We start from the raw sequence: 18,440 nt of genomic DNA on the forward strand, positions 1-18,440 counted from the left end.
TGTAGCCTTTAAGATATGTGATTGTCTGTCCCGGGGAGGCAATCACTTCGCTCCATTGTGATGATTGCGAGGAAAAGAATTCAAGTTTTCTTTAAATCTGAAAGTAATGGTTTTATCTTATTCTGAACTTTGCATTCTTTGACAGCATTTCTTCAAATCCTACTCAAAGTAATAAGAATTTTAATGATTCTTCAACTCATTTATCCCACAGAACACCTTATATTTCCCCATGTTATCTCCTTGCCCTTTTTGTTAATCATTTTCTTTCTGTTTGGCAGATGGAATTAATATTTTACCCTTGTCAAGCAGTTTTATTGAAAGCTTAAAACCTCTGCATAATTCCACAAACTTCCTCATTTATTGGAGGCAAACGTGAAGTCTGTTGAGTGACATTCTGACTGAGACGCCTGGATTTATTTGATTCCTTTTTTCACCGGCGTTTGGCTGCTCCATTCATTTTCTATTGTCCTCATTCTTGGTGTTGTTTTCAGTTCTCCTGTGCTTTCACGGATCCCAGACTCGAGATGTCCCTGTTAAGTTACTGGCTGGGTTTGGAACGCACTCTGTGCATGGCTTGGTCCTTTGTGCCTTCTGGGATGTGAATTTTAATCTTCTTTCTTGGCTAAACCTTACAAAATGCACCAGAGTGTACACTTACTGCTAAGGCCAATATTGAAAGAAAATGTTGACTTCATTTAGGTGGGAGTGTTCTTCTCTAGAAAAAAACACATCAAACCAAGACGTGGGGAGCTTTCTGCAGCCCCCTCCATGTAGACCTCTCTCTGAGTCAGAAGCCATTTCTTACTGTCATAAAAGAAAGTCAGTTGTCACCATTGTCTGGGACTCAAAGCACATGACTCTCCATTCAGCCATTATTCCTGACTGTCCATGTTTCAGTTTCTCACTGGAGACTGAATTGCCCACTCACCAGGTGTCTTCCAAAACTTGGGGACTCTAGGGGACTTAAGGAAAGGCTGATGATAGAGGTGATGGCCAGGGACCCTGCTTCAGGATTTCCTCCTACAGTGAATAAGCTTTATAACACAGCAAGTAAAATCCCCTGAAAATTTTATATCTGGTTCTTATTAGGTGAGTTACTGGTACCCTATCTCCTAACCATTCAATGCCAAGACACAGAAAGAGACATACTCTGTCACCAGCACTACCATCATCAGTATCTTCATCAAATTAACAGCTGTCAATAAGTGTCCACTGTCCATGGAGAGCAATTGTCAGTAAATTGTTGATGAATTGTGCTTGATTTTTCTTGAGTGTTGATTTAACAAAGATCTTCTTCAGGATATATTTACATATATTTAAAAATTTCTGTTGCAAAACTTTGTTCTGTATGTTACTTAGTTTCTTTGAATAAGAATGTAAACCATAAAAGATTCAATTAGGTTTTTTTTTTTTTTTTTCCCATTTGAGATGTAGTCTCGCACTGATGCCCAGGCTAGAGTGCAATGGCATGATCTTGGCTCACTGCAAGCTCCGCCTCTCGGGTTCAAATGATTCTGCTCTCTCAGCCTCCTGAGTAGCTGGGATTATAGGCATCCGCCACCATGCCTAGCTCATTTCTGTAGTTTTAGTAGTGATGAGGTTTCACCATATTGGTCAGGGTGGTCTCAAGCTCCCGACCTCAAGTGATCCACCCACCTCAGCTTCCCAAAGTGCTGGGATTACAGGTGTGAGCCACCGAGCCTGACCCCAGATATTTTTTCTCTATGAAAGCTTGCTCACTTGTTTTAGCTCATAGAAAGCTTGAAGGAAACTTACTGTTTATATTCAGTGATTTTGTTAGCTTAGGTGTTTGTAATTGTTTCTCCCCGCCTTTCCTATGCTCCATTTCTGTTTCATTCTTGTTCTCTAAGCCTTTTATCTTAGACAGCCTCAGGTCCTGTTTTGGTAGTATGCAGGATATGAATAAATACTTAGCTTTGTTTAATATGGAATTACCAGGTAATATAATATTTTGAAGTAATTAACCTACTATCATCTTTTTAAGTATGGAGTTAGGATTTTGATCTTAGTATAAGCAAGTTGTATCCAGCGTAGTAAATGAGATTGTATGAAATATATGAATCCCAAATTATTGTGGGCTAAATGAACCAAAATTAGCCTGAAGCTTCATGTCTTACAAGCAGCTCCAGAATTGCCCCATCAGTAGAAGTTGTCTAAGCCATAATTGGCAGCTCAGATGTACTTCTAAATGCTTCGTGGTTGCCTAGAAGCATTTCAGAATGCTTTGGCCAATGTGAAAATGGTCCTATTTACTGCCTTTGAGTTTTAAGTGTTTGTCTTAAAACAACCTCAGTTTTTCTCATCCGCAAGCTCTCTGCTTGTTCAAAGCAGCCAACGGATATCTTAATCTCCTGGTCAAGAAAGATTTATCACCAGAAATCTTCCAGTTGGTCCATTCTTACAAAAGATGTCATAACTTTTGCAAAATATTCTGTGCCACCTTTGATATAAGAATTTAAAGCCAAGCCGTTTTCTGATGAGACATGTTGGATCTGATTTTCATGCTTTTTTTTTTTTCTGTTTCTTGTTAATTTGTACAAATGTGGTTGTTTTTGTCCTGTTTCCTGATCCCAGTGGAATCAGTCAAATGAACTCTCCTTGTGTTCAGATTTCTAGAACTTAGTATAACTGGATTTAGCTGCATATGCCACTGAATGCACTTGCCCTTAGTAAAGATCCTCTGGAGGATGTGGTCAGAATGCGTCACTGTGTGTGTCCTCCGGGTTCCTTCGTGGGGGCTCCCTGGGTGAAGTGGGATTCCCAAGTCTTTGCTTCTCAGCTTGTGTGTTGCCTTACTCACTGAAAGAGGCCCACTGGTCGCTTTGCACTAAAACCTTTCTTTTTATCTCCCTCTGATATAATGACAAGTGGATCTGTTTGCAAGAGGCTGGCAGTGAATTCTGAAGCTGGTGTTGTTCCTCTGCAGAAAAGCCTTTCGTTGCCAGGTCTAGGTCCCAGCAGGCCAGGCCTTACAGTGCCTTGGTTGTTTCTGGCCTTGTTTTCCCCATTTCTCTCTCTTGGAGAACATGGAAACTGTAGATGCATCCAGCTGAGTTTGTTGGGCTTCACAGGAGACACATCTTTGGGCTTGTCAAAGCAGGATAGCTGTGTGTGATCCAGCCCGTGTGGGACTGGCCTGAATGAGGACACCAGGGCTGTGTCACTACAGCCATTTGCTCACAGTGCATTCAGCTTTCCTCTGCCCCTCTGTTCTATCCAGGCCCTCAAGGATTAGATGATGACCACCCACACTCTGCAGGGTGGATGTGCTTAACTCAGTCTGCCAATCCCAATGCTAATCTCTGCTGGAAACATCGTTACAGACACACTCAGAAATAATGTTCAGCCAGCCCTCTGGGCATCCATTGTGCAGTCATTTGGCATTTAAAATTAACCATCACTGAGTATTTCTTCCAAGAGGACCCTGCTTAAAATACCCCTCTACATGCTGCCTCATGGCTCCTCATGGCATACTCCCCATGTAGAATCATTGTGTTTCTTACTTGCTTATTTGTGGGCCTTCCATAGGATGAGAGCTTTCCAAGCTGGGCCTTATTCATCTAGATTTTGCTCTTCTGCTGGTACCTAGTGCATGCCTGGCCTCAGCATGCCTGTAGTGGATATTTATTGAATGGATGAAATGCTTAGGGGTATTCCTAACCAGGAGGCAGTACAGAGAAAGCAGCAGGACTGGCTATGCACATGTGTAGTTGACTTGATTGAAGGGAAGTGAAGGTTTGGGTTCATATCGGGAAATTGGCAGTCTTTCCTTGTCTTGGCTTTGGATGAATTGATCATAGGGGAGAAAGGAGAGGTCTTAGGGGAGGAGTAACATCAGGAGAAAAGGGAGAGGGAGAAAAGTGAGAGACTTGAGGTGTGAAGAGTCTTCTCTGAGCGTTTTATAAAATCAAGATGCTCTTCTATTTTCATTTGATCGAATCCTCTGTTTTCTGGAAATAGGAGGGGGGTGGAGTTCAGATCTATGCATTCAAGGTACTTTTTGCTAAAAATATGGAAAATTTCGAATATAAAGAAGAAAGAAGAGCGTAAGGCAGTATACTCATCACTCAGCTCTACAAAATTATCAACTCATGATCCATCTTTTTTTTTTTTTTTTGAGATGGAGTCTCGCTCTGTTGCCAGGATGGAGTGCGGTGATGCGAACTCGACTCACTGCAACCTTTACTTCCCAGGTTCAAGCGATTCTCCTGCCTCAGCCTCCTTAGTAGCTGGGACTACAGGCACATACCTCTACATCCAATTAATTTTTGTATTTTTAGTAGAGACGGGATTTCACCATGTTGGCCAGGATGGTCTTGATCTCTTGACCTTGTGATCCACCCTCCTCGGCCTCCCAAAGTGCTGGGATTACAGGCTTGAGTCACCACGCCCAGCCGATCCATCTTTTTTATCTATATGCCCATCCCCCAGATATTTTGAGGCAAATCTCTGCCATCACAGCATTCCTTTTGTGTCGTTTTAAATGTATGGTGGTAATACAGAGGGCACAACAGTGTTCCTAAGAAGAGGCTGTGCAGAGGAGCTGGTCCCCATGCTGGTGAGGCATCCACCTTGGATGTTCCCACCCCTGCCCCTCTGCCGAGGTGGAGGGCCTGTAACGCGTTAGCATGCTGTGCATGAGAGTCAGTGAATGGGCAGTGTGCGTGAGAGTCAATGGGCTGTGATGGCTTTAAGCTTTGTCTCGCCATGTGACTTGACTACTTGAAAACTGGTTAATAGATTGTGTGCTTCACCAAAAGATGACTCTTGCATATAATCTGTGGTATGGAGTGAGCAGATTTTCAAAGCAAGATAGATACAAAGAGAAGGAAAGGTCAAAGCTTCATCATTTGTGCATTTGTAGCTTTGTTTCCATGTGATTATATTGGTGCTCATATAGCTGACAAAAACTGTGAGAATTAAAGCTTAAATCGTATAGAAATGAAACATTTTCGTGTAATTAAACACTGGAACACTGAGGTTTAGGATTTATGCTCACAAAAATGTGTAGCATTAATGTTACAGAAATTGGAATAAAATGAAGCAACCTGAGCTAACATTACCTTTTAAGTTAGTAAAGAGCATTGGCCACACTTGTAAGAAGCCTTTGAGTGGAGGTGAGAGTCCTCCTGGAACATGTTCTCTCACCCCGTGGCCCCTTTCTGAATCTGACACTGGCCCCCTTCTGAACCTGACAGCTTTGGGAAGCTTGTTTCAATGAACACTGGGTCACTTCTTTGCCTTTCAAGATGTAATTTTTCCGTATTCCTGTTTCTATAGTGGCCAAAGCAATGGACAGGTTTTCTCTGGAACTTACTGTGTCCTTATCATTTTGTCCTCATTCAGTTTGTTTTGGATGGGAGTGTGAGATTCTGAGAGTAAAGTTTAGTGGTAAGACTACCCCTTTTTAGTCTTGCAACTAGTTGAATACTCTAGATAGGTTGCTTTTCTGTAAGTCTGCTATTCTTTGGTACCCTGTGTAGTTTTCCGTTTGCCTGTTGGTGGTTTTCCTGGTGGTTGGACTCTGGCAGTGAGTAGGAATGGGAAAGAGGCCATTCGCTCATACCTTGGCCCTCCTGGGGCTCCTCCCTTCACTATAGCGAACAGGCTCCTTGTAGACAGTGTTCATGAGTCTTCTCAAACTTCATTTGCTTCCATTTTTGAGCAATACAGAGCTGCTTGAAAGTGTAGGCCTGGCGAGTTTAAATTATTTTCCTTATTATTTTCAAGGTGAATGATTCTTGTAGTTATCAAGCAAAGTAAAATTCTCCTTTTTAATGGTGGAAACATTAGTTACAGCAGCCCTTTGAAATCTGAGGGCAAAGTCCCAGACACCTATTGGGACTAGCTATTAGGAAATATTGAAGTCAGATTTCTACACTATTATCATTGTGATTTGATCCATGATAGAAATTTATATCGGCCGGGCGCGGTGGCTCAAGCCTGTAATCCCAGCACTTTGGGAGGCGGAGACGGGTGGATCACGAGGTCAGGAGATCGAGACCATCCTGGCTAACACGGTGAAACCCCGTCTCTACTAAATATTACAAAAAACTAGCCGGGCGAGGTGGCGGGTGCCTGTAGTCCCAGCTACTCGGGAGGCTGAGGCAGGAGAATGGCGTGAACCCGGGAGGCGGAGCTTGCAGTGAGCCGAGATCTGGCCACTGCACTCCAGCCTGGGCAACAGAGCAAGACTCCGTCTCAAAAAAAAAAAAAAAAAAAAAAAGAAATTTATATCTCAAAAAATTACCCCATTAGTCAACTTATTATGCCTTAAATTATAGAAAAGCTGCATGTTTAAAACAAACCCATAATGTACCTTCTTAATGTTTTTTGATAAAAGCATTTTTGATTAAAAAAAAAACAAAATAAAATATCTTGAGCTTTGCTGTTGTGGAAAATAGAAGTATATTTTCCTATATCGAAAGGGATCTTAAACCCGGAGCTACTCTGCAGTAGTTTTGTTAACTTGATAGATGTGGTGCAGAAGGAACAATTGGGGTTGGGGTCAATTTTGCCACAGTCACTTAATGTACCACTCATATAGCATTCTGCAGTACTTTAATTAGATAGTTGTGCTGATGACTTCTAATGAACGGTACCAGCTGTGAACCCCGAAGACTGATTCTTTTAAATAATGGTGGAATGTAAACATCATTTTCTCTTCTGTTTTTTTCATGCCTCGATAAAACTTTTTATCTGTAGTACTGCACCTTTTTCATCCCTCATTCTGTATATCATTATCTTTCATTATATATGTTTTTGAAAAGACCATTTGTTAAAACACTGCAGGATTTTAGAAATGACTTATTGAATGTAGGAGGGTGAACTCAATTTCAGGTTTTTTAATTGTATCCGTTTCAATTCCATCATAATTCATTGAATATCTGCCGTGTGCTTGGGACCATTGGTTAGCTAGTTTGCTTCCTTTGAGAGTCTTCAGAGTCATCTACTTAAAAATGTAGAATTGAAAAAGAGTGATTATCTCAGTGCTCAGATAAGGACACCAGAGTTCAGCAAGAAGCCTGTCAGGGAGCTGTCCACCGCCGTGGTGCTGATCGAGGAGGTGGCTTCTTACAAATCCATCAGCCCACTCTTTTCTTAAACTGTTTCACACCCACCATATGAGTAATGCATTCTGAAAACGGAATTTACTTCAAATGCCATATGGAACAAGACAAAATACAAACAAGTGAATAAATAAACATACAAATAAATTAAATGTATAAAGTATACAGTGTTGTGCTCATATGTTAATGGAGTTTTAATAGTTTTTCTCTTCTTTCTGTGTGGGGACTTTTATCTGTGATCAAATTGGTGGTGCCAACAGTTCTTTATGGTGGAGTTGGTGTAAACTTTATCATCGTCTATTGAGTTCTGTTGTCACTTCTGGGTGGGCTTCTGTTCCTGTTGCTGGATGTTGAAAGCAACAAGAACAATCTGAGAAGAGACTGTGTCAGTTGTCCTGTATTTAGTCATGTGCACACTGGGCACCAGAAAAGCAAGTCCCTGAGTCTCCTTACTCCATGATTTCTTCTAGATCCTGGGAGCTGGTTTCTGTAACTGCATAATATGTTGTCTACAGTAACTAGCCTGGGACAGTGGGAAGAACCCCAGGTCAGCCTGCAGTCTCCTAGGTTCTGCTTCAGGACCTCCATCTTTTCTTGGGCATAGACTCCTCCCTGGGTGCACAGTCCTTTCCCTAAGAGGAACTACAACACAATATAAGGTTTTAACTTATGTATTTTATTGTCAGAGCAACCAGGAGGGGAGTTTGTGCAGGACCACATGGGCCAAGACCTACATTTTTTGCTACCGTTATTCTCCTGGTTTAAAAAATACCCACCATTCCACAGCCCTGTGTATTCTCTCTTGGTTTTCTCATCTTCCACGTGGTGAGATCCTGCCTGCAGACTGACAGCCCTGTAAATTCTTTCTGAACTTAACACAAGCCACATCCTTGATGTACTCCTGTCCACCTAGAGAATAGACTTCCTGCCTGACCAGTTCTTCCCACATGGTGTTCTCTGGCATTTTTCTTGCATCTTGCTGATTTTTTCATCTACTAATAAATGGGACTCATTTGTGATTTTTCTCCATTGGCTCTTCTTTCATTTCTTCTGACAGCTTGTTACTAGCAGAGTAATGGAAGTTTAATCTTTAGTTTTCCAAAGTAAAAGATACAAAACACCTGCTCCCTCACTGCCTTCCTTTAAAGGATGGCTGGCTTTTTTACAAAGCCTTGTGCCAATGTCCAGAAAATCTTTGACAAATTTCTTTTTTCTATTGTTCAACAGTCCACATGCTATTGTGCCGCCTCCTTCCAATTTCCAACACCCTTTTGCTTGCTCTATCACCTTTTCATTTCAAATTCCATGATGCTGAACACCTCAAGGGTGAATTGCAGATTACCACATTTCTGACATTTTCAGCCCTCTGCCCAGTGGCCCTGTTCCAATCAGAACACTTAAAAGGTACTGACCGGCAGCTTGGAATGGAAACACTGCTCAGGCCATTTGTGTTTACTCCATTTTACAGACTAGGAAACTAATGCGCAGAAAGGAAAAGTGACCTACCAAGGGTAACTCGATGTTCATTTATTCTCTGGTACTGCTAACTTTCATGACTTGTTAGGTTAAAATGATTCTTGAAAAATTTGCTTTGCATCTGTTATGTAAAAGTGCCTGAATCATACAGGTTTACACACATGTGTTCCTGCATGGATCCTTTACCTTGCGGAGCTCCAGCTGAGGAATCAGACATCTAATAATTCTGACTCTGATGGTGCATAGGGGTGCAATCCTGAAGGTCCCTTCACTCAGCTCCGAGTTCCCACATCTGTGAAATGTGGAGCTAAGTAGTTGGCTCTGTGATTCCTTACAGTGTCGGCACCATCTTCTGTACTTCTGTTGTTTGAAGACTTGAATGGAGGGAGAAAAGCACCTGGACGTGTTGAAACATGTGGGTCCAGGATTCTTAGATGGTTGGAAAATAAGACAATTGACTATACAAGATGAATAGCAAACACCCCCCATGTATATGGTTCTTACTGTTTAATTCTCATGAAGAGTGTTATTCTGGATCTCAGTTCTATGTCACACTCACAGGGTTATTAAATGCACTTTATGGATCATTTATTTAATGTGACCAAACTAAAAATTAAGAAGTACATTACTCAGTGTTCATAAAAATGAATGTTTTAAATGGACAAATTCATTCTTGTATTTGCATCTTGCTTTAATGTAGAACTGTAATGGGGTTATGGTTGGATATTCTGCTTGGACATTTATAAGCTGATAATGCTTGTTGAATACCTTTTATAAAGATTAATATTTTTTACTCTGTCCCCATTACCAGAGCATTAATCATCCTGGCTTCGGCCCTTGCAACTGAGGATGAACAGATGTTGAATTATTGCCATCTGTAATCATTGTGGATCACACTGGGGAAGGGCCGTGAAAGGGTGACTGGTGTGATCCTCACAGCTGATTTGCATGGAGCCTGGGCCCACCTGGCTACCTTTATAGCTCTGTGCGTGGCAGAGGAAACCAGGACAGCTGTGCTTGCTGATTCTAGCTTCCTCGTAGGTCACCGTAGCCTTAGTCAGCACTGACAAGCACTGGCAGTCCTGGAGTCATGTATGTGTGATGGGGTGTCTGATAGGAGAGATCTGTGACTGTGACTCTGCTTACAATAAATGCCAGTTCATAACAATCAGAAGTCACATACAAGGTCTTTAACATCTGCTTACTAGCATACCCTGAGACTGTGCTGTCCAGCAGAAATAGAATGTGAGCCATGTATGTAATTAAAAATATTCTAGTTGCCACATTTTAAAAAATGAGGCAATTGATGAAATTAATTTTAACAATGTATTTTGTCTAAAACATCACTGCAACATGAATTCTCTCTAAATATTATTAATGATGTATATTTTACGTTCTTTTTTTCATATGAAGTCTCTGAAATCCAGTATTTTACACCTGTACAGAACATCTCAGTTTGGATGTGAAATTTTCACCAGACACTTGATCTTTATTTTCATCATTGAATATAATTTACCTTTGAAAAATGAGATTCACATACCCCAATTGTTTCAAACATTGATTTCTAGTAAGTAAATCCAGTAGCACTTTTTACATTTAAGTTATATTAATTACAATTAAATAATGTTAAAAATTCCATTCCTCCATGGCACTAATTAGATGTCACATGCTCAGAGGTTTCCGGGCTGGATATCACAGCTCTGAGGTATTAGTTTTCTTTTGTGTCCTTTTAGTTGAACGGCTGACTTTGTATAATACTATTCCTTCTGTTACCACCATTTGTTGTAGGCTCATATTTGCTAAATACACACATTGTATCATTTAGTTCTCATGGTCAATCTGGGAGATAACCAACAGCATCCCCATTTTGCACAAAAGAAGAATTAAGACCTAGAGAGTTTCAGTAACTTTAAGTAACTTGCCCAAGATACAAAGCAAAGAGCCAGCAGGGGGATTGCATTATTTCTTCACATGTGTGAGTAAACTGATTAAAAGGCTCTCCCCAAATCCCGTAAAGTGACCCAGGTTCCTGGACTTCTGGTCGAGTATTTGTTCCAGAGTTTTCAAATGACGATGTGTTTTTCTTTAAAATATGAGATCCCGCGTTCCTTTTTTTTTTTTTTTTTTTTTTTTCTCCTGGTGGATTATTTGTTGGGTTCCCAGGCCATCTGCTTTGGAACTAATGGGACTATCAGTGCCAAACCCGTGGAAATGACATTTCGTCCATGGGAAGAGTATTCAGGACATTTAGGTGTGAAGAGTCCATAGGAAGACAGGAGATTCCTCTTCCTTGACTGCCAGAGGCAGCTGTTCATGCTTTAAAATAGGTCCTTGTAGGGTATGTGTATGTGTGTGTGTGTGTGTGTGTCTTTCTGTCTGTTCCTCTGTCTGTCTGTGTAGTGTATGTTCCTCAGTGCTCTTGATTTGCTATCTTAAGATAAAATTCTAGAGTCTTACTGTTACTTAAAACGTGTACTCCCACCACTTCTTGAAAAAAACCTACTATCTGTAGACAGAAATACAGAATAAGAGAAGCCCCTTAAAACATGAGGTTTTAAGAAATTTATGTTTTCACTTTTAGGGAAGGCAGCTGAGCGGCTACTGTACTGGATAGCACAGCTGTACGGCTTTCGTTTTCTTTGCGTATTTTTAGTTGAAAAGGCTGACTTTGTATAATGATATTTGTATTATTGCTATTAACAGCTACCATTTATTGAGGGTTGGGAGCAGCAGACTTGCTTTTAAGTGCAGACTTTAGTTTGATACCACATGCATATAATTGCAAGTTAATCCAAGACACACACACTCACACTACCACTGTCATCAGGCCTTGGTTTATGTGCTTGGATATGCCATTTAAGGAAAATAAGAAGGCTTCTGCTTTTATGGAGATTGCATCCCAGTAAGGAGAAACAGATAATTAAAGCAATCAGTATTTCAGATGTTCCGATAATGGGGCATTGGAGGCCTGCCTGTACCTGGGTCCACCAGGGGCTGTGCTGAGGCCTGCAGATCACAGGTCACCAGGGAGGTGCACTCCTTGGCTTTGCTGCCTTCGGCTTCGGTCCTCCCAGCCTCTCTGAGTGGCTCTGGGGAGTTGACTTTCTTCGGGGTCTGGGATGGGTTGCTGTGGACCAGGTGACAGATGGTACTGTAAGGTGCCACAGCCTGTGTGACCCTCTGCCTGGAGGCCTGGTTGAAATCCCTGGCATGGGCAGAGTGACCTTTGGCCTTCAGGGAAAGCCTGGTTGCCAGCCTCAGTGACCTGGTTCTGTTTTGGAGTCAGGGGCGTAGTTTCCTGATGCTGATGGTGCTGGGGGAGACCTCTCACTGAGGCATGTTGGAGGACTTTTTACAAAGTCCCTCAAGCATCATCTCATTTTGTCCTGACAGTTAAAGTAGACATAGCCCCACCTCCTGCCTTGATCTTGACTGGCCATGGATGGCTGGGTCATGAAGGCTGAGGTGCAGTTGGATTCTCGTCTATCAGGATGGTTATAACAATTTTTAAAAAAATCTTCTTGGGGGCTTAGTGAATGAAATGTCTTTATATGGGACAAAATGACAGTGACATTTCTAAAAGTTTTGTTGTTTCTCCTCAAGAGAGGCTGGATAGCAAACAGGTGAAGGTAGCGCAGTCCTCCAGGTGGGGTGGATGGTGAACGTTCCCACCAGATAACCAAAGATGGTTGATAGCATCTCCCAGCCAAAGATGAACAGGCAGACACCTCTTCTTTCTCCCCAGAGTAATTCTAACAAATGAGACCAGCACACTCAGTTAGCTCTGAGAACAGCACAGACCACAACTGCCTACCCAGCATGACGGATAAATGGTGCAGTGAGGGATGAATTTAGGCCGGGACATCTGGGTACCAGAGTCTATAGGGCCAGCTCTGCTGTCTCTGAGCCCAGTGCTATGTTCCCCTGATTTTCTGGAATCACTTATGGACACACCCTCCTTCCAACCTGTACTGGCTGGTCCATTAGACCTTTTCCCTCTCTTTGGTCTATGCTAAGCTTGCTCCGGAAGTCGGCTTCTAAGCTTATGTAGTCATTTTTTTCCTTAGTCACATTGTCAGGGGCTATCATTACCTGCAGAGGTCTTAGTGGTTCTCACTATTCCCTCTGAGGTTTCTTGGAAATTCAGCTTGTTTTCCAGAATGGTGGCAGTGCTAGGGATGACCAAGTGACAGGGTTGGCCCAGGGCTCTCCCCATGTTGAGGTTGGCACAGTGCGTGATGTGTTTCCAGCCAAAGGGCAAGAGGACTCATTTGGGAGATATCACGGTGGGCACCACGAGGAAGAGTGCTGGCAGGGCTGGGCTCAGATAAGGGTGGGCTGAGGAAGCATTTCAGCCAGCTGGGCTAGAGCATTTGGAGTTAAACCCTACGTTGGATGCTGCGTTGTGGTTAAGGTCAGCAGCTCAAGAGTCTGGATGTAGTTTGTAGATTTTATAGGAAAGGCATTGAGATTTGGGGGTATTTGTGGAAATAGTGGGTCCTAAGCATTAGTGTTTCCAGGCTGGATTCACTCCCTTGAGGTCATTTTCTTATTCATTTCTCTTGGACTGACTTTGTTCTCGGGTGGCTCTAACACTCGGGCAGTCTCCTACAGGGCCAGCCCATCCCATCTTGGCACTGTGCTCTCCCTCACTGACCTCTTGAGGGATTCCAGACACCACAGCCTTCGAAGCTGACATGGCCTCTTTCCAGAAGATGTGCAGCACTTAGCACATCCTGCATTACTTCCGCCTAAGTATTGACTACTGGCATTGTGAAATCAGCAGGGACATTCACATTTTCCTATGTTAAGTGGACAAAACTTTTTGGAAAAATGGCGTTGCTATCAGTCCTTTCCTGGGAAATCAATAAAAATTGGAACTGGGGAAGGCTTTGGCAGGGGCCGCCCACATGTGATCCACTGGAGACAGGGGAGTAGAGGGGTTTGTGCTTCTTCTCAATCTTTGTTTCTCTCTGCCTGCACCCCAGTCCTTCATTGTAGTGTAGTTCGTGGGAAAGTTCTGAGTGTGCTCCGCGTACTCAGAAGAACCGTTCCAATGTTGCATGCTTATAGTTTTCTTACATAAAAGAAACATTAATGCAAAGCATGTTTTAATGTATCATTAATGTTGTAAGTCTTAAAATATAAAATCCTGAAAACCGGCTAAGTCTATTTAAGGTTTTAGAGCACTGCTGTCTCCTCATGTGCTCTGCATTTAAAGGAAACAAGAATGGCTGGGCTAGCGTCGAAACACAGAACTGGTGTTGTAAACAGATAGTCCATGCTGGAGAGCGGATGATGCTCCAGTTAAGTTGGATTTCCCAACTGGAAGAGACAATTAGGAATTGCATTTCACCTTTAATCGTATTTGTGTCTGTTTCCCTATTGCTCTTTTATTTTCTGAACATCCTTCCTATGCTCCTATCGAAAGAACAAATGGAAATCGAAACCTGCTTTGCCTCTGATCCTTACACCACGGCATCCCTTAATTTTATAGCCATGGTTCCCGTAGCGGGGCCTCTGCTCCTGGTTTCCATTTCCTGTTCCTCCTCAGTGAGGACTCTGTGTGCCTTAAATTGCCACATTCCAAGATTGGCATCTTCTACCCAGGAGAAGGAAACCATACTTTTTGACTCACCTTGGAATGGATGAAAAAAGCTGCCAATTCAAATAATTTGTGTTGTAGGAAGTATTTCTTTTAATGTTGTAAATTAGTGAATTTATAGTTAGAGAAAATTCATTTACAAACCCATGTGTGTTTGTGTCTGCATTTATGTGCACACAATGGGATATAAGTGTGTGTGTTTATATGTATCTTGTGTGTTTGCAAATTATTATCTATTTACCTGGGATACACACACAGATGCATGGAAGTGTGTTTATGTGTGAATTATTTACAATAACAGCAGACATGACGTTCTCACAGTCAAGTAATTGACCCCCCTCCAGATGTCAGTTTCACGTGTTGCACAATGTAAATGCAAACTGCTTGAAAGGGCAGACAAGCTTATAGCAAACATAGTTGTGTTTTGGTGGGTTTCACACTGACTGGCAACCCTGTGTCCTATGTAGACTGCAGAGAGATCCTGCTTCCCATGATGACCGATCAGCTCAAGTACCATCTGGAGAGACAGGAGGACCTGGAGGCCTGCTGTCAGCTGCTCAGCCACATCCTGGAGGTGCTGTACAGGAAGGACGTGGTGAGTGATGGCTCTGTGCATGACGTCCTGTCATTTGTCTGAACCTGCCATTTGCCTTGCAGTACAACTTTATTCATTGAAAAATGAATGGCCTTGATTTTAAGGTCTAGCCTCTCTTTTTGTCTTGGTAGAGTTGCACCCTTAAATTATTTTTATTTATGTATATATGATGATTATTACATTATAACATTTATCCTTCTGCATTGAAAATCATTTTTTATTTCCTGTGTCTTCTCAGCGAAATGCCTCTCAGGACCTAAATTTTCATCCTTAACGTCAGACAAGAAGGCTTTGATGCTTAAAGTTGGCTAATTACCTGCATTCTTTCTTCTTATTTTTATTAAAGTAATACATGCACAAAGTCAAAAAAAAAAAAAAAAAACAAGGCCAGGCATGCTAAGAGTGGTAAGGAGAAGAGCAGCTCTTTTCCTCCCCTGAGGCTCTCTCCCCATAGGTCAGTGCTTTGCTTTTGTAGCTCTACCCTATTCCTTTTTTTTTTCCTTCTTTTGAGACAGAGTCTCACACTGTCGCCCAGGCTGGAGTGCAGTGGCGCAATCTCAGCTCACTGCAACTTCCGCCTCCTGGGTTCAAGTGATTCTCCTGCTCAGCCTCCCAGGTAGCTGGGATTACAGGCGCCTGGCACCAGACCCGGCTAATTTTTTTGTATTTTTAGTAGAAGTGGGGTTTCACTGTGTTGGCCAGAATGGTCTCAAACTCCTGACCTTGTGATCCACCCGCCTCGGACTCCCATAGTGCTAGGATTACAGGTGTGAGCCACCGCACCCAGCCTACCCTATTCCTTTTGCATTTCTAAATTGTATGCTTCTTTCAGGGACTTTTTTAGAAATCGGAAGTTGGTGCTGGCCCGGCGCAGTAACTCATGCCTGTAACACCAGTGCTTTGGGAGGCCAAGTTGGGAGGATCGCTTGAGCCCAGGAGTTTAAGACCAGCCTGGGCAACATAGTGAGATTCCATCTCTAGAAAATGAAAGAAAAAATAAAAAGCAAGTTTGTGCCAGCACATATGGAAAAGTCTGACCCTGTGCCTTTCACTCCCAACATATCATACCTGTTTGAGCACACATTTGATGCTATTGATTTTTCCAGGTGTGCCTGGAAAGGTGAAAGCAGGGCTTTGTCTGTCCTTGCCCTTAGCCCTGGACAGAGTAGCCAGGATTTTTAAGTAGCTGAGGCTTGTCCCTGGCCCTTTCCTGCATGACCTTGGAAATCCCTCCTAGTCATCATACCCACATACCTGGTCACCCTCTCCCCTGTAGCACTGGTTCATTCTCTCAGAGCCTGGTTGGTGATCTGGAAGAAAAAGATAGGATTAAATCTGTTCTTAGTGATGCTAGAAACCTTAGCTCTTACAGGAGCGTTGCCTTTGGAGAGGATTTTTGGAAGCCTTCACCCGAAGGCCAGCCTCCAGTGATCCCATTTCTGGCTCTTCCCTGTTTTTATTGAAGAAAAGCTTGGTGTAAGAGCTTGTTTGGCCAAAGCTTGCAGAGGAGGTGGTGACGCTGGGAAGGGCCTAGTAGAGCATGTGTTTAATCAGCTTCAGAGTTCACAAAGAAGAATCAACAATCGCATCCCACACTAATAAAAGAGTCCATTTTTACGGATAGAAAATGCCACAGCAGTGTGAAGTTTAGATAGTTTACTAAACGCTGTGTAAACATTCTAGCCTATGTGACTGTTTAAGTTATTTGCATTTGACATGCAGAACCATCTAGGACTGTTATCTGCCTGCCTTCCATTTACAGATGGCCAAATATCTTTAGAAAACTAATTGGTGGGCTAATCAGGGATCATAAACATTATATTGTTTAAACAGATTTTCTTTTATTTTTAAGATTTGCTTAAATTAAATTACTATGATTATATATATAACAAATTATCATTAATGGACTCTAATTAATAAAATCCCCTGAGTTTTCTTTGTGGGAGCTTTTGCCTTTGACAAGGGCCATTTTTCATCTCATTAAAGGTTATAATTGATTTACTCTTTACAGGGTAAGTGGATTCAATGGCAGCCACTGGGGCTTGCGTGTTAATGCTTCTGTTTGGCGTTCATGTTCATTGGTGTGTCCTTCCCCAGGGGCCGACTCAGAGACACGTCCAGATTATCATGGAGAAACTTCTCCGGACTGTGAACCGAACCGTCATTTCCATGGGACGAGATTCCGAACTCATTGTAAGTGCTTGGTGACATACGCTTAGATATTTAACTGGGACTGACAGCAGCCTTCTCCAACTGCTGTTTGAACATAAGCTTATTATATTACAGTGTCGTGAGCCGTCGAGATACAGCCTGGTATATAAAATGTCCTCATTTTCCAAATGAATGTCAAAGTTGAAGGGGAAGCAAACCAACTTTAAAGACAAACAGTTGGCTCTTGTCTTCTAGCAAAAGACATGTATTTTCTGCTCAGTCCTCGTTCTTCTGGCAGTTTCTCCATAGTGTTTACATTTAAGGTGCCATTAATAAAGTTTTATGAAGGACCCTAAAAAGTAATTGAGGTACTTCACCTTAGTTATTTTATTGTCTACTCATGTATTGTAGGTGTTTCTCTTAAACAGTAGTTAGGCAGGAGCCTATTCATTTTTTTTCCAGAATATTTTACTAATTAGGCAATCCATCAAGTTTCTGATCACGGTGCCTTTTCCCAGGGTTCACTGCTGTCCTCCCCACCCCCTTACCTTAAGTTTGTTTCCTTCAGCAAAAAATGCATGAGTAGGTCTCGTTTAATTTTTTTTTTTTTTTTTTTTTTTTTTTTTTGAGGTTCAAGGGGTTATAATTTCTTCTCTCTTTTTTTTTAACTCTAAGTTCTGGGATACATGTGCAGAACATACAGGTTTGTTACATAGGTATGTATATGCCATAGTGGTTTGCTGCACCTCTCAGCCCATCATCTAAGTTTTAAGCCCCGCATGCATTAGGTATTTGTCCTAATGCTCTCCCTCCATTTGCCCCCAATCCCCAACAGGCCGCTGTGTGTGTTGTTCGCCTCCCTGTGTGCATGTATTCTCACTGTTCAGCTCCCACTTATGAGTGAGAACATGTGGTGTTTGGTTTTCTGGTCCTGTGTTAGTTTGCTGAGAATGATGGCTTCCAGCTTCATCCATGTCCCTGCAAAGGACATGAACCCATTCTTTTTTATGACTGCATAGTATTCCATGGTGTATATGTGCCACATTTTCTTTATTCAGACACATGTACACGTGTGTTTATTGCAGCACTATTTACAATAGCAAAGACTTGGAACCAACCCGAATGCCCATCAAAGATAGACTGGATAATGTTTAAAATATTTAGTACACATTATCATTTAACTCGCCTTGGTAGATCCTTTCCAGAAAATAACTTGAAATGAAAGGAGAAAACGTCCTTTTGGAGTTTTCACTGGAAATCAGAGGAGGTACCCTGGTCTTTCCTAGATGTGTCCTGCACATCTAGGGTGTGAACAGGGAGGTGAAGTGTGTCTTCTTGGACAGCATAGTCCGAACGGAGCACTGGGGTTCTTTGCGTTTCTATGTCTGGTGTCACCACAGAGGACTCTGTTTTGTGTGAGTCACAGACAGGTCCCTCAGATGGACAAATGCTGACTTAGTGTGTTTCCATCCAGTAAAACAGTTCATGTCTTACAGCTTCAGCACGTGTGAGGTTCAGATTT

General features: G+C 42.2%; 1 protein-coding gene across 3 annotated transcripts in view; it reads left to right on the forward strand.

Moving 5' to 3' along the window:
• Positions 1–18,440, forward strand: part of DOCK1 (dedicator of cytokinesis 1) — a 545,325-nt gene that overhangs the window by 204,695 nt on the left and 322,190 nt on the right. For all 3 annotated transcript variants that reach the window (XM_038009711.2, XM_007964409.3, XM_007964410.3), the window contains exons 26-27: positions 14,640–14,767; positions 16,865–16,960. In XM_038009711.2, coding sequence (XP_037865639.1) covers positions 14,640–14,767; positions 16,865–16,960 — 224 coding nt within the window. The remainder of the gene's footprint in view (positions 1–14,639; positions 14,768–16,864; positions 16,961–18,440) is intronic.

Source organism: Chlorocebus sabaeus, chromosome 9 (genome assembly GCF_047675955.1).
Source record: "Chlorocebus sabaeus isolate Y175 chromosome 9, mChlSab1.0.hap1, whole genome shotgun sequence".
Taxonomy (NCBI): Eukaryota; Metazoa; Chordata; class Mammalia; order Primates; family Cercopithecidae; genus Chlorocebus; species Chlorocebus sabaeus.